This window comes from Coptis chinensis, chromosome 8 (genome assembly GCF_015680905.1).
Source record: "Coptis chinensis isolate HL-2020 chromosome 8, ASM1568090v1, whole genome shotgun sequence".
Taxonomy (NCBI): Eukaryota; Viridiplantae; Streptophyta; class Magnoliopsida; order Ranunculales; family Ranunculaceae; genus Coptis; species Coptis chinensis.
In genome coordinates this window covers 52,040,501-52,066,381 of record NC_141463.1, presented here as the reverse complement: position 1 = coordinate 52,066,381, position 25,881 = coordinate 52,040,501, and the positions used below count along the sequence as shown (strand labels likewise).

The 25,881-nt window shown below is 38.1% G+C and overlaps 1 protein-coding gene across 1 annotated transcript; it reads right to left on the bottom strand.

Moving 5' to 3' along the window:
* Positions 1 to 20,780: 20,780 nt before the first annotated feature.
* LOC147481881 (uncharacterized) lies at positions 20,781 to 22,162 on the bottom strand. The gene is made up of 2 exons (XM_086579105.1): positions 21,859 to 22,162; positions 20,781 to 21,757 (listed from the first exon to the last, which is right to left on the bottom strand). The coding sequence occupies exons 1-2, from the start codon at positions 22,160 to 22,162 to the stop codon at positions 20,781 to 20,783; spliced, it is 1,281 nt and encodes a 426-aa protein (XP_086435231.1).
* Positions 22,163 to 25,881: the final 3,719 nt, after the last annotated feature.

The following is a 25,881-nucleotide window of genomic DNA, read 5'->3' as shown; positions in this document are numbered from 1 at the left end:
AAATGATACTCAACAAGAATTAAAATTAGATCTATGAATTGAAATGACAAAATCGAAATTGACAAACTAGCTATTTTATTTATCAAACTAATGAAGAACAATGATTCTAAAGATTAATCTAAAACAAGAATTGAAATGAACTAAACTTAATTTTATTTAATGAAAACTAGATCTAGAATTATCTATAGTTTTAGGTCTAACTAGCTACCATTAACAAATAGCTAAGCTTTTGTTTTTATATGTTTCAGATCCAAAAATCGTGCATGGGCTTGGACCCATGTTTTGGGCCTGAGAACCAAAACGTAATTCTTTCAGTCCAAAAAGGCCTCTTCAGCTGCAGTTGGCTTTGACAGACTTTTCGTCCACTTTTTCTCCTCTGATTTGGCCAAGGCTTAGACCATTGGAAAGCTCTTTCCAATCTGGTCGCTTTGACATAAGGTAGACCCAATTCCGAGGTCTGAGTCCAAAGATACGGCCTTCGGAAGTTCTGCTGACTTTGTGTGTTGTTTCTGCCCGCGTTGACTTTGACTTTTCATCTTTGACCGGGCTTTAGAAAGGCTTTGTCTTCTTGAATCTTGTCCTTTAATCACAGAACTCCTTAGCAACCAACCATTACTCCTTTATCTCATCAAAGTGGCACATTTCTGCACATAATTGACTTTGAAGCCTGAAACGCATAAAAACACGTAATCAGTATTAACTTTTAATTATTACTCACATAATTGGTCTAAAAGTATGACTGTTACACGGTTAAAACTACAGTTTTGGGCTCTTCTCAATAACCCTATCAGAATCGTTGTAAGAGTCTATTCCACTCTAGAAGGTAGTTGATTCGCCATGAGAATGGGTAGAACTTCCTCACATGCTAGTCATTAGTTGGTAGAGATTGTCATGAATGATTAGGGATTAGAACGACCAATTCTTATTGTAAAAATGTAAGAATTGGATTACAACAATCTACGCTAGTTTATTAAGTTGGATTCATGGTGGATTCAATCCCCCCTAATTTTTTATCTAGATTCAAACCTTAGTATTCCGTAGCATTTCGTAGTTGAATCATTATAGTTAGTATCTTGTTAGTTGAATTCACATCGTAGTATAAATTCCTTCGTAAAACTCTCATTGATTTTGGTTAGGACTGATAATATTAGAAAACATTGAATGCTAAAGAACTAGGAGTGGAACGAATCTTTTACTCCACTCTATTTCGATAGATTAGAGAGTAGAAATCTTTGATAAATTAGTCTTCGTAAAGTGTTAGTTTTACTTGCGTTTGAGTTTCATCATTTATTCGTGAGTTGAATTAAATCAATTTTACATTTTATCAGTTATAATGCAGTAATATAAGGGTAATAAAACACACATTTAGGAGCTAATCAAGACTCTCCACGTAAAATCCCAAGCAACTGTCATATCAGCTCTGGAGCTAACTCAATCCGGCCAGACTGTGGCTTCACCTTTATGTTTTGGGGGCCTAGGGTGTAGGATGGTACCATCCTGGACTGTGCGAGGCACGTAACGATCTAATAATATTACTCTTATTACATATGGTATAGCCTCAAACCGCCTTGAAATGAAATCAAATAGCGAACAACTAGGGTTGGCCTGGTAGAATCCATTGCCCGTGTCCCGAGTAAGCAACATCCGAGGTTGAACACGAATCTCTTTGTGCACAATGCTGGTGCAAAGGTGAAATGTAAAAGACACAATATAATATAGGAGTCTTTTAATGTCAGATCATCAAGACGATATATATAGGGTGAGTCTTTTAACGATAGATCCTCAAGACGAGTTGAGTCTTTTAACGTTAGATCCTCAAGACGAGTTGAGTCTTTTAACGTCAGATCCTCAAGACAATTCCCATCTTGTGGGAGCAACGGCACGGAAGTGAAGTTTATCCTACTTAGCTGGTGTCAGGCAAAAGTATACCTTATACCAGCAAATATTGCCTAGTGATTGAAGACCGGGGCAGAAAGGCATTTGACAATGCATACACCACCCTATCCTTCACGCACGTCTTTTATGAGCAAAAGTACTATGACCATTCCCTATCCATGATGAGTGAGACTTACACCAAATGATCAGCTAAATTTCTCGAGGAAGAAAGTAGAAAATAGTAGAGAAGGAAGGAGGAGAAATTTTGGGTACCCATCTTGTACCAAAATTCATGTTTGCTCGATTATCAAAAGACATTTATACTCAGTTCTGAAATAAAGTTATTGTGGACTAAGGCTTTGGCCCTTGCAACCACACACTCCAAGATAATTTTGAGAGAATAAAAGAAAGGAGGGCCCGGGTACCAGAATGGTGCAATCCCTTTAAATAAGAGTGGAATGGAGTACACTATGAAAAAGGTCTAATCTTCGAAGACAGGATCCTGTAGAAGAGTTTTTCCTACAAGTGAAGAGCGTAACTCGTGGAAATGCTTGAGGAATTGACCATTAACTTGAAATTCACTATCATCTCTTGGATTTAGCAAGGATATCGACCCGTAAGGGGTGATAGCGGTGACAATGAAAGGGCCAGACCATCGTGTTTTAAGTTTTCCAGGAAAAAGATGTAACCGTGAGTTGTAAAGCAAGACCTTTTGACCAATTTGAAAATTCCTCCTTAATATATGTTTGGTATACATTATTTTCATGTTCGCTTTATAGGTTTTCAAGAGCTCATAAGCATCATTTTGAATTTCCTCAAGCTCATTTAATTGCAATTTGCGCTTCTCGCCTGCCGCATTAATGTTATAATTGAGGCTTTTGATAGCCCAAAGAGCACGATGCTCAAGTTCAATCGGCAGATGACAAGGTTTTCCAAATACAAGACAGTAAGGAGACATCCCTATAGGAGTCTTAAAAGATGTTCTGTATGCCAACAAGGCATCAGAAAGTCTAAGAGACCAGTCTTTCCTAGATGGATTAATTGTTTTCTCTGAAATGGATTTAATCTCTCGATTAGAGACTTCCACTTGCCCACTGGTCTAAGGATGATATGGAGTGGCTACTTTGTGGGTAACTCCATATTTTTTTACCAAGGTTTCAAAAATTTGGTTGCAAAAATATTTTCCCCCGTCACTGATGATAGCTTTGAGGATGCCAAATCATGAAAAAATATATTCCCTTACAAAAAACATGACGGTCATATGATCATTTGTTCGACAAGCTAGAGCCTTAATCCATTTAGACATGTAGTTAACAGCTACCATAATATAGATAAAACCGTGAGAGATAAGGAAGGGACCTATGAAATCGATGCCCCAAACATCAAAAATTTCAACAATGAGAATAGGATTTAAGGGCATCATGTTTTATTTGAGTAACGCGGCAAAGCTGTTGGCATCGTACGCATGCTTGGCAATGGTCATGGGCATCACCAAAAGAGAGAGAGGGCCAATAAAAACCATATTGGAGAACTTTGGCTACTATTTTCTTACCACTAAAATGACTTCCACAAGATTGCTCATGGAAAAAAGAAAGAACCTCGTGATGTTCCCATTCGGGAATGCAACGACATATAAGTTGATCAGCACAATATTTGAAAATGTAGGGGTCATCCCAGAAGTAATATTTCACTGTGGATAAGAACTTTTTTCAAGCACTACGTTGCCAGGAAGAAGGAAGTTCTTCAGTCACCAGATAATTGACTATGTCAGCGTACCAAGGAGAGGAGAAGATGGAGTATAAATTCTCATCAAGAAAAGAATCTGAGATCGACTCGGAATCACTATCACAGTTGATAAGAGCCCAAAACTGTAGTTTTAACCCTTTAACAGTCATACTTTTGGACCAATTATGTGAGTAATAATTAAGAGTTAACACTGATTACGTGTTTTTATGCATTTCATGTTTCAAAGTCCATTATGTGCAGAAATGTGCCACTTTAGTGAGATAAAGGAGAAAAGGTCGGTTACTAAGGAGTTTCGTGATTAAAGGCCAAGATTCAAGAAGATAAAGCCTTCCTAAAGCTCGGTCAAAAGCTGAAAAGTCGACACGGGCTGAAACAGCACACAAGTCAGCAGAACTTCCGAAAGCCATATCTTTGGACTCAGACCTCGGAATTGGGCCTACCTTATGTCAAAACTACCGGCTCGGAAAGAGCTTTCCAATGGTCTAAGCCTTGACCCAATCAGAGGAGCAGAAGTGGACGAAAATTCTATGGAAGCCAACTACAGCTGAAGAGGCCTTTTTGGACTGAAAGAATTGGGTTTTGGGCCTGATTCTCTGGCCCAAAACATGGCTCCAAGCCCATGCACGATTTTTGGATCTGAAAGTATAAAAACCAAAGTTTAGCTCTTTGTTAATGGTAGCTAGTTAGACCTAAAATATTATAGATAATTCTAGATCTGTTTTCATTAATTGAATTAAGCTTTAGTTCCATTTCCAATTCTTGTTTTAGATTAAGTCTTTGAATCATTGTTCTTGATTGATTAGATAAATAAAATAGTTGCTTTCTCAATTTCGAATTGTGTTATTTCAATTTATAGATCTGATTTTAATTCTTGTTGATTATCATTCCGTAGTTTAAATAGATTGAACCATTGTTAGTTAATTTAGTTAAGTTAGAATTTTAATATGATGTGTAGTTATAATGAAATGGGAAATGATGGTTTGATGACTCAAGGCTAAAACCTCCATTAGAGGGGTTGATGAAGCCTTGATGAAAACTTAGTGGTATAGTGTAGAAACATTGTAGAATCTATTCCAATCTAGAAGGTCGTGATTCGCCATGAGAATGGGTGGACGACCTCACATGCTAGTTAGTACTCGATAGAAATGCCATGAACACTAGGGATTAGAACTCAAATTTCTTGCCGTAAGAACGTAATAATCGAGATACAAGAATCTATGTTAGGCTATTAAGTTGGATTCGAGGTGGATTCAATTCCCCTCTAATCCTTTATCTAGATTCAAGCACAATCATATTTCCATAGCATTCGTAGTTAAATTCAAGTAATCAAATTCAGTAAGTATCGTAGTATATCACCTTCGTAAAGCTCTCATTGACTTAAGACCGACTAATTAGATTAGAAAACATTCCATGCTAGAGCACTAGGAGTGGAACGAACTTCCTACTCCACTATATCTCATAGACTTGAGAGTAGAGAAACTTTGATAAATATAAGCATCATAAGATAGTTTTAGTTTACTTACGTTTTGAGTTCATCGTTCATTTCGTATGTAGACTATTCAATTTTATCCTTTTATCAAATGGTGCCGCTGCCATCTTAGTTGCACTTTAGCATTGTTTTCATAGTAGAATTAGTCATTGTTAAGTCCCATTAAACCCACCCACCCTTGTTTGATTCATACCGTGGTTATTCGTTTTCAGCGTTGAAAAATTCGGAAAAATTACACGGGCGAGCGATCGGCGCCGATAAGGATAAGGCGCTGCGCCCTATAGTCCGGACTTTGAGCGACTCACTTCTTGGACTTTACGGACTTCGACCCGCCCTCTTACCAAAAGCGCGACCACGTCTTTGGACTGGACTAGACTAGGCGACCGTGCCCTAAGCAAAATTTTGCAGATTTCTACAGGTTTATTTCGAACTCCGATTTTTTAAGTTTTTAGGTGTTCTAACTTGTTATTTACACGAACACGCCAGTAAACAAGACGCTATTCATAAAGCGAAGTAAGGACGCTTTCAGGTATTCCTTTCTTCCATACCTCGCATCTCCAGTTAGAGGTTCATACTAATATATCAAGATTGTTTGGATTGTTTTCGTGTTTAGACTTAGACTTGCATGAGATTAAGGTCTGGTCAGAGAAAAACACCGAGCGTAAATAGCTGTCAACCAACCAAACAAACATATCGAGTATACCAATCATAACACCTCTAACTACTATTCCACCAACCATACCGACATAATGGGTGAAGAAAGAGACTCCTCTCTCCGACTTCTACAAAGCTTTGGCGATAGCCCTAAATCTTGCATCGTTCTAGCAGACCCGATTGGGGATTTTGAATCCCCAAACATATTTAATTTGTTACCCGTTTTCCATGGTTTAGGCCATGAAAAACCTTACCAACACATCGTAGGATTGAACAAGTCCTTACAACATTCCATCATCCTACGGTTGGTGCGGAACAAATTAAACGAGGGTATTTCCCTTCACCTTAGCCGATAAGGCGTCTTGGTTAAGCGCCCAAAGCTAACTTAACTCTCAATGGACTTCGTGGGCTAAACTTGTTGACTATTTATGGAACATTTTACCCCCCTAAAGACGGATGAAATGCTTTCCAAGATTCATTTCTTCCGACAAAACCCTCATGAATAATTTTTCTCGAGGCTTGGAATCGTTCACACCGATCCGTAATAGAGTGTCCACACCATAACCTAGCAAAAGACAAGGTTAGTTAAATTGCCTTTTTCAAAGGACTTCAACATCACCATAAAGAAGTCCTTGACATAATGAATGGGGGTAGTTTCCTAAGTAAAGGAGCCTCAGAGGCTTATAAATTTTAGAAGAACAAACTAAACGCTAATAACAATTGGGGGGTGATGATATCCCCCGCTCTGCTAGTTCTTCAGCCGATTAAGGCCGCCCGGTATGTTTGAGATGAAACCCGACCCTTAACTTAAAAATTTAATCGAATCTCTAACTAAAAAAGTAGAAGCTATTTCTATTCAACAAAAGCCTATTCCCGTCATGAATGTCAACTCCAACCCATGTAATTTTGTTTGAGTCCCGAGCACCCGACTCCTATTGTCCTCTAAGCCTATGAACAACAACAATTAGAGCAAGATAATGTTTGCTCCATTAATAACTATCCTATTCCTAATGCCCCATGGAGACAACATCCCAACTTTAGTTGGCGAAACAATCAACAAGTTACAACTCCAGGGTTTAATAACCAAAATGTTAGGCAAACAAACAACTATAATCAAGCTCCACCTAGGCAAGGACAGGGACAAGGTCAGGGAAATTATAATAATTATAACAACCAAAGCTTAAACCCGACAAGGTGTAGCACAAGGTTAGAATAATTATAATAATTATAATACCAATAGAGGTATCGATTCCGGTTAACAATAGTAACTATCAAAACCCACCCATAAATAATCAACGTGAGATAGTTCCAGTCGCACCACCTGTGACTACTACACCTACACAACCGGACCGTATCGACGCCTTTATACAGGTTACCCAACAACTTTTCCAATCAATGACTCAATCAAACCAACAGATATTACAATCCATAAATCAGGGCATACAACAGTTAGCCCAAGAGAAAGCCCAACCAAAAGGCGTGTTTCCAGGACAAGCGATACCAAACCCTAAAACAACAACACAGCCTTTGAGGTAAACGGTAATACTAGTGCGGAAACGACAATAGTAGGTGACACTGAATGCCATCACCACTCTGCGCTCGGAAAGGTGGTTGATAACAAAGTAACTATGCCTATAGTTACCCCATCAAGATACTCCTACACGGATATCGAACTAGATACCGAAATAGAAACTAAAGAACCTACCCTTTGTAGAGGTACCGGTTAAACCACAACCTAAGAAAAGTAGAAAGCCAAGGTTACACATCAAAGTCGAGCCATATGCTAAATATAGAGCGAAACCACCATTCCCTCAAAAATTAGCCATGCTAACCGGGGATACCAACTTCGAGGAGATTAGGAGCGTTTTCAAAAATCTAACGATAAACCTTCCTTTTCTCGAAGCTATTAAAAAGCTACCTAATCACGCTTAAGTTTCTTAAAGAGTTGTGCACTACTAGGCGTGAAGACCAACATACCTAAAGGCGCTTTTTAACCTAACAATTCCCAACTTTATAAGAAAATAATGGAATTGTTAAGTACAAGGACCCTGGTCGTCCTACTGTAAAATGCACCTTAGGAGATTCCCACACGACGACCGCTTTATTAGACCTGGGGGCGAGTGTTAACTTACTCCCGTATTAATTGTATAAACAAATAGGTCTACAGGAAATGCAACATACAAAAATAACGTTGCAATTAGCGGACAGGTCTATTAAGTATCCTAAGGGTGTAGTGGAAAATGTGCTTGTTAAGGTTCAGGATTTCTACTATCATGCGGATTTTGTTATCCTCGATACAGAAGTCGGTAATGACTCTGTACCGATCATCTTAGGGCGCCCCTTTTTAGTAACTGCCAACGACTTATTAATTGCGCGATGGTAAGATGTCCTTATCTTTTGGCCATCTCACGGTTGAGGTAAATATTTTTAAAATGATGAAAAGCGGTTACCATATTCGATCTATAGATGGGGAGGTTAGCATGATCGAGAGCTTAGCTCAAGATTATTTTAACAACACGTTTTCACGAAAACAATATGTACAAATTCCTTTCTTTTTGGAAAGTCAGATTTTGTAAATGACTCCTACTTAGAGGAAGTCAACACCATCCTTGAGTCCACACCAATTGTAGACGCCCGGTTGCTCCACATATTGAGTATGAAGACTTGCTACCTAAGCAAGTATTCATTATGCAAAATGAGGACCCGGACCCGAAACATCTATTGATTTTCCTCCCACCCCAGTGCTTAAACCCCTTCCCCCAGAGTTAAAATATATTCAACTCGATCCGGATGGTAGTCATCCGGTAATTATATCTTCTCTGTTATCTATGGATGAAGAGACACGTTTAATCCGGGTGATTAGGGAACATCGGTCTGCGATTGGTTGGTCCCTAGCTGACATTAAAGGAATTTACCCTAATGTTTGCACTCATCGTATCCATTTGGAGGATAACGCGAAGACTTCTCGCGAACCTCAGCGTCGATTACTCGATGCGGGTATCATATAGCCCATCTCTGATAGCGAATGGGTAAGCCCCATTCATGTAGTTCCTAAAAAATCAAGAGTTACCATGGTTCGTAATGGAAAAGGTAACTATCTAGTCACACAAGGTCCTATGAAATGGAGGATCTGTATTGATTACAGACGTTTAAATGCTATGACACGAAAGGATCACTTTCCTTTACCCTTTATAGATCAAATGCTCGAACGCCTAGCTAGTCATGCTTTTTATTGTTTTCTGGATGGCTACTCAGGCTATTTTCAGATTATTATTGATATTGATGACCAAGAAAAGACTACCTTCACATGTCCCTTAGGAACGTATGCCTATAAACGAATGCCTTTTGGCCTTTGTAATGCTCCGGGAACCTTCCAAGTGATTGTATGCTTCATATATTTAGTGACATGGTAGAGCGCTTTATGGAAGTTTTCATGGATGATTTTTCTATCTATGGAGACTCCTTCACAGACTGTTTGTCTAACCTGTCTAAGGTTTTGACAAGGTGTGAAGAAAAGAGCCTCGTTTTAAACTGGGAAAAGTGTCATTTCATGGTGAAAAAGGGCATAGTACTAGGTCACATTGTATCTAGTGATGGCATCGAAGTAGATAAGGCCAAACTAGATAAGATAGCGACGCTACCTAAACCACGGACTGTCCGTGATATTAGAGCCTTTCTAGGCCATGCAGTTTTTTTATAGGCGATTTATTAAAGACTTCTCGAAAATAGCTAGGCCTTTAACTAATCTGCTTCGAAGATGCAATCTTTGATTTTAATTTTAAGCGTAAAGCAGGCTTTTGAAACTTTAAAAGCACCTCTAACCTCTGCACCAATTATCTGACCTCCGATTGGTCTAAACCTTTCGAACTCATGTGTGATGCTAGTGATTATGCACGTTTAGTGCGATCTTGGGACAAAAACTAGATAATAAGTCCACTGTCATTTATTATGCTAGTAAAACATTAAACGATGCTCAACGAAATTATTCAACTCTGAGAAAAAGAATTCTTAGCCGTCATTTATGCTTTAGATAAGTTTCGTCCTTATTTGGTTGGTTCTAAAACTTTAGTTTACACGGACCATGCACCTCTTAAGTACCTTCTTGCAAAGAAGGATGCTAAGCAAAGATTAATCCGATGGATCCTTCTCTCCGCAAGAGTTCACATTAGAAATAAAAAGGACAAAAAAGAGGGTCGAAAACGTAGTTGCCGACCACTTATCTAGACTCACAAACGACGATCGATTGATTCGAGTCCATACCGGACTCTTTTCCCGATGAGCATCGTATGCCATTTTTTCAAAGCACCATGGTATCCGACATTGTAAATTATCTAGCGGCTGATGTTATGCCTTATAATTGGTCAAGGAATGAGCGTAAAAGTTTTTGGCGAGTTAAGTTATACTCTTGGGATGAGCCCTACCTTTTTAAGTATCATGCGGATCGAGTTATTCGTCGTTGTATTCCCCAGTGGGAATACAATGAAGTTCTATCGTTCTGCCATGACAAAGAGTGTGGTGGCCATTTTAGTGGGATGAAAACAGCCGCTAAAGTTCTTCAATGTGGATTTTATTGGCCTATCCTTTTTAAGGATGCCCAAGTGCATTGCAAGACGTGTATTCGTTGCCAACAACTTGGGCGAATCACAAAGCGTAATATGATGCCATTAAATCCAATCTTGATAGTTGAAATTTTCGACGTTTGGGGCATTGATTTCATGGGTCCTTTCCCGGTTTCCCATGGTTTCATTTATATTCTAGTTGCCGTGGACTACGTGTCAAAATGGATAGAGGCCCTAGCTTGCCGTAGCAATGACCATAAGACCGTTGTATTTTTTTATCAAAGAATATATTTTCTGTCGGTTTGGCATTCCTAAAGCCATCATTAGTGATGGTGGAACACATTTTTGCAACAGAGTTGTTGCATCCCTAGTGAAAAAGTATGGAGTTACACACAAAGTAGCAACTCCTTATCATCCACAAACTAGCGGACAAGTAGAAGTTTCTAATAGGGAAATCAAAAAGATTTTAGAAACAACTGTAAACCCTGATAGAAAAAACTGGTCAAAGCGTCTATCGGATGTCTTATGGGCGTATAGAACTGCTTTCAAAACTCCTATAGGTATGTCTCCCTTTAGACTTGTATTTGGGAAACCATGTCATTTGCCCGTTGAATTAGAGCACCGTGCTCTGTGGGCTATAAAAAGCCTTAACTTCAATATTGATGAGGCAGGTGTCAAATGCAAGTTGCAATTGAATGAGCTTGAAGAAATCCGTAGCGATTAAATGCGATCTCGCATGAAAGATTATAAAGCTAACATGAAAGCGTGTTCATGATAAGCATATCTTGCAAAAAGAGTTTGTGGTCGGTCAAAGGTTTTGCTTTACAACTCCCCGTCTACATGTTTTCCCGGGCAAACTAAAACCCGTTGGTGCGGCCCTTTTCTAGTTTCTTGAAGTCACCCCTTACGGGGCAATTACCTTGGTAAATCCAAATGACAACAGTACTTTCAAGTTAATGGTCAACGGTTAAAACATTTTCACGAACTTCTGTCCCCTGATGTAGAGGAAGTCCTTTTACGAGGACCCATCTATGAGGATCTCGACCATTGTCATTTGGTGTACTTACTTTCATTTCCATATACTGATAAGTACACCATTCAGGTAACCGGGCCCTCCCTATGGAGTGTGTGGTTGTAAGTACCGGATCCTAAGTCCACAGTTCACATAATTCACGTTTTCCACTTTTGCATGTTTTCTCGGTTTTTGAGTCATGTTCCTCTATGGAGTGAATTATGTATTTATTATTTTTCGTGTTTCTTATAATAAACAAATAAAATTAAAATTAAAATTCTTAAAATCATAGAAATAGCAATCCAACAAGTCTTGGGAATCGACTTTAAGCGACGACGCGTTGTAAAACAAATTTTGTGTTAAAAATTTGTTTGGGGTGGGCATCGATCTTTCCATCGGGATTGCTCGAACTTTCCATTGGTTTTGTTTAGGCCCATTAGTTCAATTGGGTTGACGTAATCTAAACTTAGATTTCCTTCGTTCGCATAACTTACGCCACACGCGCCGAGGCGTTCTTCTACCCTCTTATACATCACCCATGGTTGGAATTGAGTGTTTTATGGATCATTGGATTGAAATTCTCTACTAATCATTTCCATAACTCATTCGCCAAAAATCGGGCCAAGAACGGTTTAAAGCGGCAAATTGAGTTTGAAATTGCACGCAAAAATCGGAAAATTTCACAATTCAACCGGGCTTGGGCCCAAACCACGCGACGCGACGCGTTGGTCTCCTTCCTTCCAACCCACGCATGTTGTTTCCACTTCAACCCCAAACCGCCCGATTACAAGTTTTGGAAACCAAAATAAAAAAATAAATAAATAAATATAGAGAGAGGGAACAAACCTAACTACAACAAGGAAATCAAATCCACCTTAAATTTCTAAACAATCAAAAAACCCCCCAATTATAGTTTCCACCACCGCCACCAACGCCGCTTTTAGTAGTTTTATTCAAACTCACCTCCCCCACAGTCTACAAACCATTAGTAGTCTAAGAAATTTCAATGGCGCTTACGACGTAGAATTTTTGCGGAAAACGCGTTTTTTCCGGCGATTTCAGCGCCATTTTATGACGGAGATGTTCAAGAGACATTGGAACGGTTGTGGTACTCAACTGAGGAGTTCTATCACTATGATTTGGTAGAACAGTTTTAAAAAGCGAGAATTGGAAGGGATAGGATTTTCATAAAGTTAGGAGGAACGCGGAGAGAAACGCGGCAGTTGTTAGCTAAACTGTTAGGAATTACGGCTTTGAAAGCAACCTAGTAACGACAATTCGGGAACCCGGTATACCGGAGTTCTGCTTTGATGAAGGATACTTGTCGTGGAGGGTGAATACAATCCGACATCCCATTCGTCGCCAGACCACCACGAGAACCAATCAACCGGGTCAGAAGCTCGGTGGATTGGTAGGAACGCCATCGGGAAAGACAAAGTCGATTGATATCACCGCAATATGCGTGATGTTCTCTCGGATTTTCGCGAACAAAGAAGTATAATTTCTACATCCTTGATTTAATGTTTAATGTGATTCGAGGAGTGGGGGAAGAGTTTAGCCTCTTCCGTATTGATCACTAAGATCATGCTCTCCCTCTAGATTTGCCGCAAAGATCTGCTCCTATTAAGATCAAATTGCATTCTAATGCAAGTATCTATACGGATTGCATCCAAGAGACTTGGCCGTTGTCTGAAGAAAAAAGGGATGAGTCGGAGGATGAAAGGGAAGATATGACATGGAGGGATGAAGATGCATTAGAGAAGTGTAATTCTAATGTAGAACGCATGCAAGTGTTGCAAACGCCTTTCTTGGCGCGTTTATGGTATTTGTGGTGATATCCGAAATAGGCGGATAGTAGTTCAAAAAAAGCAAGGGAACCTTCAGAGGAGATTTCAAATGCTCGAAGGGGTTCTGGATGATATCTTGTATAACATGGAGACTATCCACCAGCAACAACAAACCCGGTATCGCGATTACTTCGATCGAGATGGAAGCCCAACGCTTGTTCGAATAGAGATGCTACGACGATGCCACCCGTGGAGGACTCTGTTTCAGCCGAGTCCGACAGGCATGAGCGTCGTCGCCCGGCGACGATGGTTCAAGCCATTCTCCATCCCAGAGCCAATCTCCATCTCAAGGTCCATCATCATCACAAAACTAGGTGTTCACCCCGGTTGAGTTTATTTGTTATTTCATATTTCGTTTTATTAGAAGGATTTTAATTCGGTGGTTAAATTTAAATAGTAATGTGTTTATTTAATGTTGTTTGGATTTATATTTTATTTTGTTTTTAATATAATTGGTTATTTTTGAGTACTGCTTGTTTTATCATTTATCCCACCTTCCCGACTTGTTTGGGGTGGAAATATTTAGACCGAGCATAAGTCGTTATATGATCATATATATATGTTACGTTGTCTTGGAGGAAAGGTTGATAATTTGGCCGATATCGGCATATCTATGACTTGTGTGGTGGTAGCATTAAATCTAGGAGAGTTTAGAAGTTACTAATCTAAATCCAGTATGAAAGATACCAGGATTTTTAGGAAATCATGAAAATGGCTTGTTTCCGTTTTCGTTTTTGGGAATTTTCCTATTTCCGGAAATTGCCTTCAAACAAATAGGGAACTTCCCGATTCGTTTTGGAAGCTCATAACCTATTTAAACTCCCTTCTTTCTACACTAAACAAACCACAATACATTCCACCATCATCCCGCACCATCCACTCCAAGTTTTACTTTCTTTTTCATCTAAACTCCGGTTTTTACGACGGCGCTGCTTACTTTTACTTTTTGAAGAATTTTGTCGAAAGCCGACCGCCCTCATATCGGCGCGACCCGCCCTCAGCTATGGACCTAGAGCGCGACCGCCCTCATACCAAAAGCGCGACCAGCCATAACATCTGTAATCGCGATTTACACAAGAGTGACCGCTTCTACACGGCATAGCCTCGGTTTTCATGGAACGCTGAAATTTCCAATTTTCAGACGGTCATTCCAGGATTTTTGTGGAACTTTTCAAAGAGTTATTGTGATGACATCTCCTATAGTCATACCTGAACAGTCTTTTCGAAGATGTGTTGGTACCGGAGACCTATGGACACCGGGTTCCGGCACGGGATCCCGCGATTAGGATGGCGCCATCTATCGGTAAGTGATGACGAGTCATATTCACCACAACTTACTCGCTTATTTCTATGACCACGTTAAATTCTATTGTAATCGGGATGGAGATCAAGAATTCTCCGTCAGAGTCGATGACACGACACATGAATTCAATAAAAATTTGGTCGCCTTTAGTTTTAGGAATACCAATACCGATCCTGTTCACACATGGGCATATATGACTGATAATGCATATCTTTATGATTATACATATTTCCATGATTATTATGGGGGAGGGGTATTTTGAGTAATGGACCAGGGGCGATATAGCATTGCCCTTGGTAGCCTTTCCTTAAACGTAGGCACCACCATGTTATTTATCCTGATGAATATTTTGGGAGAATGGCAGTTCACTTCTACAAACAGTACTGCTGGTGACATTTTCCTCGCTTTAGCTGAGGGACGTCGCCACTATGACATTCCCCGAGTTTTGGTCACTAGTCTTAAGAGAGCCCAAACCATGAGGCGTAAGTATCTTCTTATGCCTGTGTTGGTAAGCGCGATCATCGTAGTTGTTTACCTATATTCTGTGCACAATTCACAGATTGGAAAAGGGTTGAAGTCATGAGACCCACCAATAGGGTGGTTCGCTCATTGCGAATAATGACTTGGCTGGGATGGTAGGTGCAGCCTCATTTGGTCGCCCGGTACATCCCATCAGACATAATAACACTTAACAGGTTAGCATTAGTAGATGATAAATGGCGGCAAGCTTGGCAAGTTATAATGGACTGGCAGGATGCGAAGGAACCTCATATCTTTAATGAGGAGGAGGATGCTTAAGCGGGAGATAAGGTAAGTTCTTAGTTTTTTTAGTGTTTGCTTATGTCCCAAGCAATTTCATTTTTTTAACCCCAAAATGGGTGGAACTCGTATAGAGTTGCGTCAGTTTATTTCCTATAGTAGTACATTCTAACTTTGTTTTGCAGATGTTCCTGAATTTCACACGTTTCAATGGTATTTTTCCTACCCTCTTTATTTACAATACTTTGAGGACAAAGCATGATTCTTGTTTTGGGGCATAGAAACACGTGTAATTGAGGCATCTGTTAGGATATAAATATGTATAATATGCATTTGTTTTCTAGTTAATTTTTTTTTTAAAAAAAAATCAAAAATATAAATAAATAAGTTATGCTATACACTTAGGAATATTGGTATTGTTTTCTCCATGCTCTTAACAATCTAGAAGTCTCAATGTAGCTTTTGCATCAAAATAATTGCTAGAACTTAGGTTAATATATAGGTAATAATCTTTGCATCTATCTATAAATATATTACATGAGTATCTATGATTGTTAGCGAGTAAGTTTAGAAATCTAGGCTAGAGTACTTATTCTACAAAATCCTGTGAGAATATAGCCTAAAAGCCTTATATGAGCTAAACATTTGAGAAATGACACAAGGAAGAAGTAAAATCGGATAGAGATATCACACGCCCACTTGCTTGATCACTATGCCATATCCTAAGCTTTTAGAATTTAGGCCCTCTTTGGATCGATATAGCCAGAAATTCAAACCTATGAATTATTTTCCGCTAGTAAGCCCCTCGAGCCTTTCTTTAGCCTTCCATAAACCATAATTCATTTACCCTGTTACAAAAACAAAACAAAATAAAAAAAAAAAAAAAAAAAATCAACCTACCCAATTTAGAATAAGTCCGAGAATAGAATGAGTGAAGAAAGAAGAAGAGAAAAACACGTGGTAAACAAAAATTAGTTAGTTGCTTCAGAAAATAAGTTTCCATCCAAGGAAAAGAAAAAAAAATATATAGAAATAAATAAAACTCCAAAAAAATAGAATAAAAGGGAGTCAAAAAAAGCCAAAGAAAAGAAAAACAATATGGCTAAGGATGGAAACAAAGTATAGAAGCAAAAGAAAATAACAAGGTTTTTCTAAGTTACATAATATGAAGACTCTATTATCTCGGACTTGTCCTTTTGAATATCCATTTCCTTCCTTCTTAAACCATCTCCTAATCCCTTGAACCCCTAATAAAGACCTCTAGCTCAATTAGGAATAGGTTAGTGTGATAGTAAGTGGCAGATGTGTTTGATCGACCCCGCTTCCCTGTTGTCATTGAGATTGTAAGGTAAAAGTGTGCCCATCGCACTTTCGGAGTATGAAAACTTGAGTGGAAAAATCGAGTGGTTTTGTCTTGACATTTATGTGAGGACCTACTTAAGGACGCTTATTCCGAAGTTTTCAGAAACGAACCCGCTAGGCATTTCATAGTATTACTCATAGTATATATATTTGTATCATAGATGATTGATTATTATGCATATATTAGCTTAGGTTTTTACTTGGTTATTCTTATTCATTTGCTAGTGAGATGTATAGATAGTTGGGACATGAATGAGGAAACAATAGTTTTATTTCTTGGTCGATTTAGTATAGATGAAGTTTGTGAGTACCTTCATTGGAAAACTCTCACGAGGCTATAACTCGGCCCACTAGGGAATTCCTAGTGGTTTAAGGCCTTATTGCATAGGGTCAATGCAATCGCGACTCTGCTAAAACGAGTAGATAGAACTCCATTTTTGGTCACTTATTTTAATTTCTCATCTTTGCTTGAGGACAAGCAAAATGCTGTTTGGGGTGGTTTGATAAGAGCCCAAAACTGTAGTTTTAACCCTTTAATGATCATACTTTTGGACCAATTATGTGAGTAATAATTAAGAGTTAACACTGATAACGTGTTTTTATGCATTTCAGGCTTCAAAGTCTATTATGTGCAGAAATGTGCCACTTTAGTGAGATAAAGGAGAAAAGGTTGGTTACTAAGGAGTTCCATGATTAAAGGCCAAGATTCAAGAAGATAAAGCCTTCCTAAAGCCCGGTCAAAAGCTGAAAAGTCGACACGGGCTAAAATAGCACACAAGTCAGCAGAACTTCCGAAAGCCGTATCTTTGGACTCAGACCTCGGAATTGGGCCTACCTTATGTCAAAACGACCGGCTCGGAAAGAGCTTTCCAATGGTCTAAGCCTTGACCCAATCAGAGGAGCATAAGTAGATGAAAAGTCTGTGGAAGACAACTGCAGCTGAAGATGCCTTTTTGGACTGAAAGAATTGGGTTTTGGGCCTGATTCTCTGGCCCAAAACATGGCTCCAAGCCCATGCACGATTTTTGGATCTGAAAGTATAAAAACAAAAGTTTAGCTCTTTGTTAATGGTAGCTAGTTAGACCTAAAATATTATAGATAATTCTAGATCTGTTTTCATTAATTGAATTAAGCTTTAGTTCCATTTTCAATTCTTGTTTTAGATTAATTCTTTGAATCATTGTTCTTGATTGATTAGATAAATAAAATAGTTGCTTTCTCAATTTCGAATTGTGTTATTTCAATTTATAGATCTGATTTTAATTCTTGTTGATTATCATTCCGTAGTTTAAATAGATTGAACCATTGTTAGTTAATTTAGTTAAGTTAGAATTTTAATATGATGTGTAGTTATAATGAAATGGGAAATGATGGTTTGATGACTCAAGGCTAAAACCTCCATTAGAGGGGTTGATGAAGCCTTGATGAAAACTTAGTGGTATAGTGTAGAAACATTGTAGAATCTATTCCAATCTAGAAGGTCGTGGATAAGCCATGAGAATGGGTGGGCGACCTCACATGCTAGTTAGTACTCGGTAGAAATGCCATGAACACTAGGGATTAGAACTTGAATTTCTTGCCGTAAGAACGTAAGAATCGAGATACAAGAATCTATGTTAGGCTATTAAGTTGGATTCTAGGTGGATTCAATTCCCCTCTAATCCTTTATCTAGATTCAAGCACAATCATATTTCCATAGCATTCGTAGTTAAATTCAAGTAATCAAATTCAGTAAGTATCGTAGTATATCACCTTCGTAAAGCTCTCATTGACTTAAAACCGACTAATTAGATTAGAAAACATTCCATGCTAGAGCACTAGGAGTGGAACGAACTTCCTACTCCACTATATCTCATAGACTTGAGAGTAGAGAAACTTTGATAAATATAAGCATCATAAGATAGTTTTAGTTTACTTACGTTTTGAGTTCATCGTTCATTTCGTAGGTAGACTATTCAATTTTATCCTTTTATCAGCAGTCATGGTCTAGTGATAAGAGTCTAAAACTGTAGTTTTAACCCTTTAACAATATTACTTTTAGACCAATTATGTGATTAATAAGTAAGAGTTAGTACTGTTATCGTGTTCTCATGTATTCCATGCATTAGAGTCGAATACGTGCAGAAATGCATCCCTTTTGCGAGATAAAGAAGCAAAGGTTGGTTGCTAAGAAGTTCTATGATTAAAGGCCAAGATTCAAGGAGAAAAAGCTTTTTTAAAGCCCGGTCAAAGCTGAAAAGTCACAGTCAACGCGGGCAGAAATAGCGCACAAAAGTCAGCTAAACTTCCGAAGGCCATATCTTTGGACTCAGACCTCGGAATTGAGCCTACCTTACATCAAAACGACCGTCTCGGAAAGAGCTTTCTAATGGTCTAAGGCTTGACCTAATCAAAGGAGCAGAAGTTGATGAAAAGGCTATTGAAGTCATTTCTAGCTGAAAACCTCTTTATGGACTGAAGTAATGAGGTTTTGGGCTCAATTTTCCAGCCCAAAACATGGCTCCTCAGCCCATGCACAAATTTGTGGATCTTGTCTCCTCTATTTGAAGAGAGAAAGACTTAGCTCTGAAGATACTTAGTTTTTAGTTAGTCAATAATCCAATAGTTAGTTTTTACTTAGCTTTACTTAGTCTAGATCAAACAGTTAGTTTTAATTCATTAAATTAGTTTATATAGATTAATCTAGTTAGTTGTCAATTCTATTAGTTGTTAGAACAAGTTTTGAATCTTATAATAAAATACTTAGTTTATATTTCAATCTTCAAATTCGAATTTAAATTATTTTAACCAAGTTTAGTTTAATTTAATTATGTCTTATTATTATTGTTTATTGTTAATGAACCCAATGAAAATAGGCTAAAAACTCCATTGGAGGAGTTTTATGAAGTCTATGTGAGGGTTATGATTGTTCTTCTTTAGTTTTCTTATTGTCTTATGTGCTTCAAGTTTAAGTTTTATAGTTATCTAGAGATAGAGATTATAGAAGTTGAACTAGAGAAAGGAAACTCCACAAAGAGATTTGTGGAGGAGAATTTATCTTATGATAATCATATCTTATTACAGAGATTGCTAGGATTGGTTAGGGATCAATAATAAATTGAGGCTTTTGTTGTTTTACCTTGTGTAGATTAATAAAGGTTAAGATTAAAACATGAGAAACTAGTTAGAATAATCATAGCTTCACATAGATGGATTAATCCTTCCTCTATGTTCTTCCAATTCATTAAATTCACCTTTTAATTGCTTAGTTAAATTAGTTAAATTTATAATTTGTTTTAGTTTAAATAAATCACAACACAACTCTCATTGTTCTCACCATTGTTTCCTTGTGTTTGATTAATTGAGTTCGTTTAGTCTTTATAGATTAAGAATGGAACAAATCCTGACTCTCTATATTTTATAATGAACTAAGCGTAGGAATATTGATTTAAGCACTTATTTATGTGATTGATTATTTGTGTTTACGCATAAATAGTTAGTTTACGTAAATTTGGCTATTATCATCTAGCCTTGAAAGATGGTCTGCTACCACATTGTCTGACCCTTTTTTATCTTTTATTTCTAATGTAAATTCCTGCAGGAGAAGGATCCAACGAATCAATCTCTGCTTAGCATCCTTCTTCGCGAGAAGGTACCTAAGGGTTGCATAGTCTGTGTACATAATGGTTGTAGAACCAACAAGATAAGGGCAAACAATTTCAAGGGCATAGACTACGGCCAAAAATTATTTTTCAGTTGTGGTGTAATTTCTTTGGGCATCATTCAGAGTCTTGCTGGCATAGTATATGACATTGGGCTTATCTTCTTGTCTAACGGCATAGTCGCTAGCATTGTACATAAGCTCAAAAGGTTTCGACCAGTCAGGAGGTTAAATGATTGGTGTTGAGCTCAAAGCGGCCTTTAGAATGTCAAAGGTCGTCTTGCAATCAAAGTTGAAATCAAATATGGCATCCTTAAGTAGTAAGTTGGTAAAAGGCTTAGCAATCTTTGAAAAATCCTAAATAAATCTCCTGTAAAACCCGACGTGTCCTAAAAAGGCACGAATATCACAAACATTCTGTGGAATGGGTAGAGATTCTATTTTTACTACCTTGGCCGTATCTACCTCTATACCAGCTTTTGACACAATGTGACCTAAAACTATTCCTTTTTGGACCAAGAAGTCACATTTTTCTCAATTTAGAACCAGATTCTTCTCCTGACAATGCTTAAATACTTTGGAAAGATGAGAAAGATAGTTATCAAAAGAATTTCCATAGATAGAGAAATCGTCTATGAAAACTTTTATAAAACGTTCAACCATGTCACTGAAAATATGAAGCATACAACACTGGGAGGTTCCAGGTGCATTACAAAGACCGAATGGCATACTTTTATGTGCAAAAGTTCCGAAGGGGCAAGTGAAAGTGGTTTTCTCTTGGTCTGCTAGATCGATGATAATTTGAAAGTAGCCTGAATATCCATTAAGGAAACAATAGTAAGCATGTCTGGCTAATCGTTCTAATATATGGTCAACAAATGGAAGAGGGAAGTGATCTTTACGAGTCACAGCATTAAGTTTGTGGTAATCGATGCAAATTCTCCATTTGACGGGCATGTGAGTTGAGATACATTCATTATTTTCATCACGCAAAACTGTAATGCCTAATTTTTTTGGAACAATGTGGACATGACTTACCCAAATCCTGTCAGATATAGGGTAAATGATACCAGCATCAAGCAAACATAAAACTTCTTCCCGCACCACTTCTTTCATGGTAAGGTTTAGACGATGTTGAGGTTCACATGATGTCTTGGCTCCTTTCTCGAGATGTATGCGATGAGTGCACACACTAGGGTCAATGCCCTTGATGTCAACTAAAGACCATCCTATGGCGGAACGGTGTTCTGTAATGACTTGAAGTAAACACACTTCTTCATCTGCAGTCAACTGGGATGAAATAATGATTGGGTGACTGCCATCTATGTCGAGATAGACGTATTTCAGATCGGAAGGAAGTGGTTTTAAATCTGGAGGAGGAGGAGTGGGAATCAAGGATTCATAAGGGATGTCGTCATCAACTGAAAAGACGTACTGAGAGTCTTCAATATCACTAGATATCGCAGCAGTAGGTTCAAAAAGTGGTATTGACTCCAGTAATGTGTTAACCTCTTAAATGTAAGAGTCAACACCAAAATCAGATTCACCAAAAGAAAGAAATTGGTGAACGTCACATCTGGAAATGTGCTGATGAAATACTCGTGTGCTATACCTTCAACCATGTTGATCTCAGCATTAACGTCAGCATCTGGGATTTGTTGCATCAACTTAAAAACATTGACCTCGACAGAGAGATTGCCGAAGGACATTGTCATAGAACCATCATAACAGTTGATGAGGGTGTTTGCAGTGGTAAGGAAGGGACGCCCTAAAATAATAGGAATCGAGTCACAGGCAACTTTGGTGTCAAGAATGACAAAATCAATAGGATAGTAAAAGTCTTGGACCTTGACAATGATGTTTTCAACAATTCCTTTGGGATGCTTGATAGATCGATCAGCTAACTGCAATGTCATGTTTGTGGGCTTTAGCTCATGAAGACCTAACTGTTTAAACAAATAGTAGGGAAGTAAATTAACACTTGCTCCTAGGTCTAAGAGTGCAGTAGCGGTGTACTTATCTCGCAAAGTGCATGGAACGGTAAGTCGGCCAGGGTCCTTATACTTTATTATTCCGTTGAATTCGGTGATAGATGGAAATTGTTCTGTGAGGAACATGCGTTCGTCTTTTGGTAGTGCACATATCTTTAAGAAACTTAGCATGTCATGGCAAATGTTTGAGAGCATCGATAAATAGAAGATTTATTGTTAAATTCTTAAAGGTTTCTCGAATTTCATCAAAATTTTCATCAGGTTTGTTCTTGGCCAATCGTGCTAGAAACGGTGCTTTTGGTATGTATTTTTCAAATGGATCAACTTGCTCTTTGTCCTTTTTCTCGGATTGGGACTTAGTAAGGTCTGTCGCTTCAGTTGTTAGCTCCTCGGCAGATGTAGGTACATGTTCTGTCTCAGCTTCAAAAGGTTGAACTTTTGGCATACGAATTTGATTGTCAACAGTTCTGCCATAATGAAGAGTGGTGACTACGTTCACCTCACTCTAATTTGGATTACTAGTACCTGGAGTATTTCTAGCTACGAAAGCTATGTTTGTGGGTTTAGGGTTTGGGACCACTTGGCTAAGAAATACTCCTTTCTGAGTTTTGCCTTGGGTTAACATCTGAAGCGATTGTTGAATTGATGTCAGGATTTGAGATTGTTAACTCATGTAAGTCAGAAAATTGTCACTGAGTTTATAAACTGGAGATTGCACATGTGATGCTGTAAGAATGAGATCACGGTAGTTGTTGATGGATTGTTGATGTGAGAAATTTTGATTGACGGGAACAAGACCACGGTTGAAATTGGAAGTAGAATTACTCGGGAACTGGGCTTGTCCTTGCTAGAATTGCTTATTATATCCTTGTTGATATGAATTGAAGTTTGGAGGTGGCCTAACGGGTTGATTGGCAAAACCTGGAGGTCCTTGCTGTTGTTGGTTGTTACGCCAAGAAAAATTTGGATGTTGTCACCATGGTGCGTTAGGAATGTTGAAGGCACAAACTTCTTCCGGTTTATAAGGATTAGATTCATAGAGCAATGGGCAAGATAGTTCAGCATGGTCAAAGCTTTGACAAAAGTAACATGGGGGATTGTTGACGTTCATGACTTGTTACGATTTTTTATCAGTCATCTGCACGGAAAGAGCATCTACTTTCTTGGTCAGGGATGCAATCAGAGTTTTTAATTCTGGATCAGGTTTGACTTCAAACATATATGTGGCTTTTTGAGGAGTGATGTGAGAGGAATAGGAAGAATTCATGTTTCCCCAAGAGGTACTTCGCGATGCTTGTTTTTCAAGGAATTTGAATGCTTCATTAGCGCCTTTATCCAAGAAATTACCACTGTTCATGATATCGAGTGTTTCTTGTTGATGATCAGAAATACCATTAAAGAAAGAACGAACAAGGACACCAGTGTCGAGTTAGTGATGGGGACATTCAAGAAGAAGATAATTGAATCTTTCCCAGGCTTCCGTAAAAGATTCCTGAGGATGCTGGCAAAAGAATTGAATCTTCTGAAACATCTCTTTAGTTTGCTTCTGAGTGTAGAATTTTATCATGAATGATTGCACTAGTTTTACCCATGTGTCATAAGAATGAGGTGGTTCACCTGCTAGCCAAACCGAGGCTTTATTAGCTAAGGTGAAAGAAAATAACCGTAGCAAGACTTGTTTGTTGGAAACATTAGGGTGATGGAAAGTATTTAGGACTGTCTAGATCCGTCAAAGAAGATTATATGGTTTCTCATGTTCCAAACCATGCATGGTAAACGGGTAACAAATTGAAGACATTTGGTGGGATTTGAAAATCCACATCAAGGTCTGTGATAACTGTAAAATGGATAGTCTACCTACGTAATGAACGATGAATCCAAACGTAAGTAAACTAAACTTTTTACTTGATGCTATCTTGTTTATCAAAGAATGATTTCTACTCTCAACCAATTGAGATATAGAGTCTGAAGTTCGTTCCACTCCTAGTTCCCTAGCATGGATTGTTTTCTAAGTCTAACTAGTAAGCTCTTAAGTCTATGAGAGCTTTACTGAAGGGTGTTATACTCACGATGAAACTAAAATGAGTCTACGTTGAATTTAACTACGAATACTTATGGAAATATGCTTGTTTTGAATCTAGATAAAGGATTAGAGGGGAATTGAATCCACCTCGAATCCAACTTAATAACCTAGTATAGATTCTTGTATCTCGATTCTCGTTCTTCTAAGAGAAATTGAGTTCTAATCCCTAGTGTTCATGGCATTTCTACCAGTACTAACTAGCATGTGAAGTCGTCCACCCATTCTCATGGGTAGAAACACGACTTTCTAGAAGTGGAATAGATTCTACAACCAATTCTATACTAACCACTAAGTTTTCATCAAGGCTTCATCAACCCCTCTAATGGAGGATTTAGCCTTGATTCATCAAACTAACAATTCCCATTAAATCTAAACTAAACATAATATAAAGATTCTAACTTTATGAAATTTCACTAAACAATAATCGAAATCTAATTAATAACTATGAAATGATAACAAACAATAATGGAAATTAGATCTAGAAATCGAAATTGACAAAAGAACAACTATTTTATTATCTAATCAATCAAGAACAATAATTTGAGAGTTTAATCTAAAACAAGAATTGAAATGAAATTAAACTTAATTAATCTAATGAAAACTAGATCTAGAACTAAGGTTTAATGGCTACTTAATCTAATTCTAATCTAGGTCTAACTATCTACCATTAACATTAGCTTCCTAACCTAACTGCCATTAACAAAGAGTCAAGCTTTTGTTTTTATACATCCAGATCCAAAAATCGTGCATGGGCTTGGAGCCATGTGAGAGAAGAACGCCCAAAACCCAATTCTTCGATCAAAAAGGCCTCTTCAGCTGCAGTTGACTTCCACAGACTTTTCGTCCACTTCTGCTCCTCTGATTGGGTCAAGGCTTGGACCATTGCAAAGCTCTTTTCCGAGCCGGTCGTTTTGACATAAGGTAGGCCTCAATCCGGGGTCTGAGTCCAAAGATATGGCATTGAGGAAGAACTTTTGCTCCTTTATCTCGCTAAAGTGGCACATTTGATGCACATAATGGACTTTGAAGCCTGAAATGCATAAAACGCGTAATGTCGGTGTTAACTCTTACTTATTATTCACATAATTGGTCTAACAGTATGATTATTAAGGGGTTAAAACTACGGTTTTGGGCTCTTATCAAAACCCCCCAAAGCGGCATTTTGCTTGTCCTCAAGCAAATATGAGAAATTAGAATAAGTGACCAAAAATGGAGTTCTAACTGAAGTTTTGAGTCGCGATTGCATTGACCATATGCAACAAGGCCTTCAACCACTAGGAATTCCCTAGTGGACGAAGTTATAGCCTCGTGAGAGTTTTTCAGTGAAGGTACTCACAAGCTTCATCTATACTGGCGACTAAGAAAATAAAACTATTGTTTCCTTATTCATGCTCAACTATCTATACATCTCTCTAGCAATTACATAAGAATAACCAGTCAAAACCCTAAGTTAATATATGCATAATAATCAATCATCTACAATAAACATATATACAATAGGTAGTACTATCAAATGTTTAGCAGGTTTGTTTCGAGAACTTCGGAATAGGCGTCCTTAAAT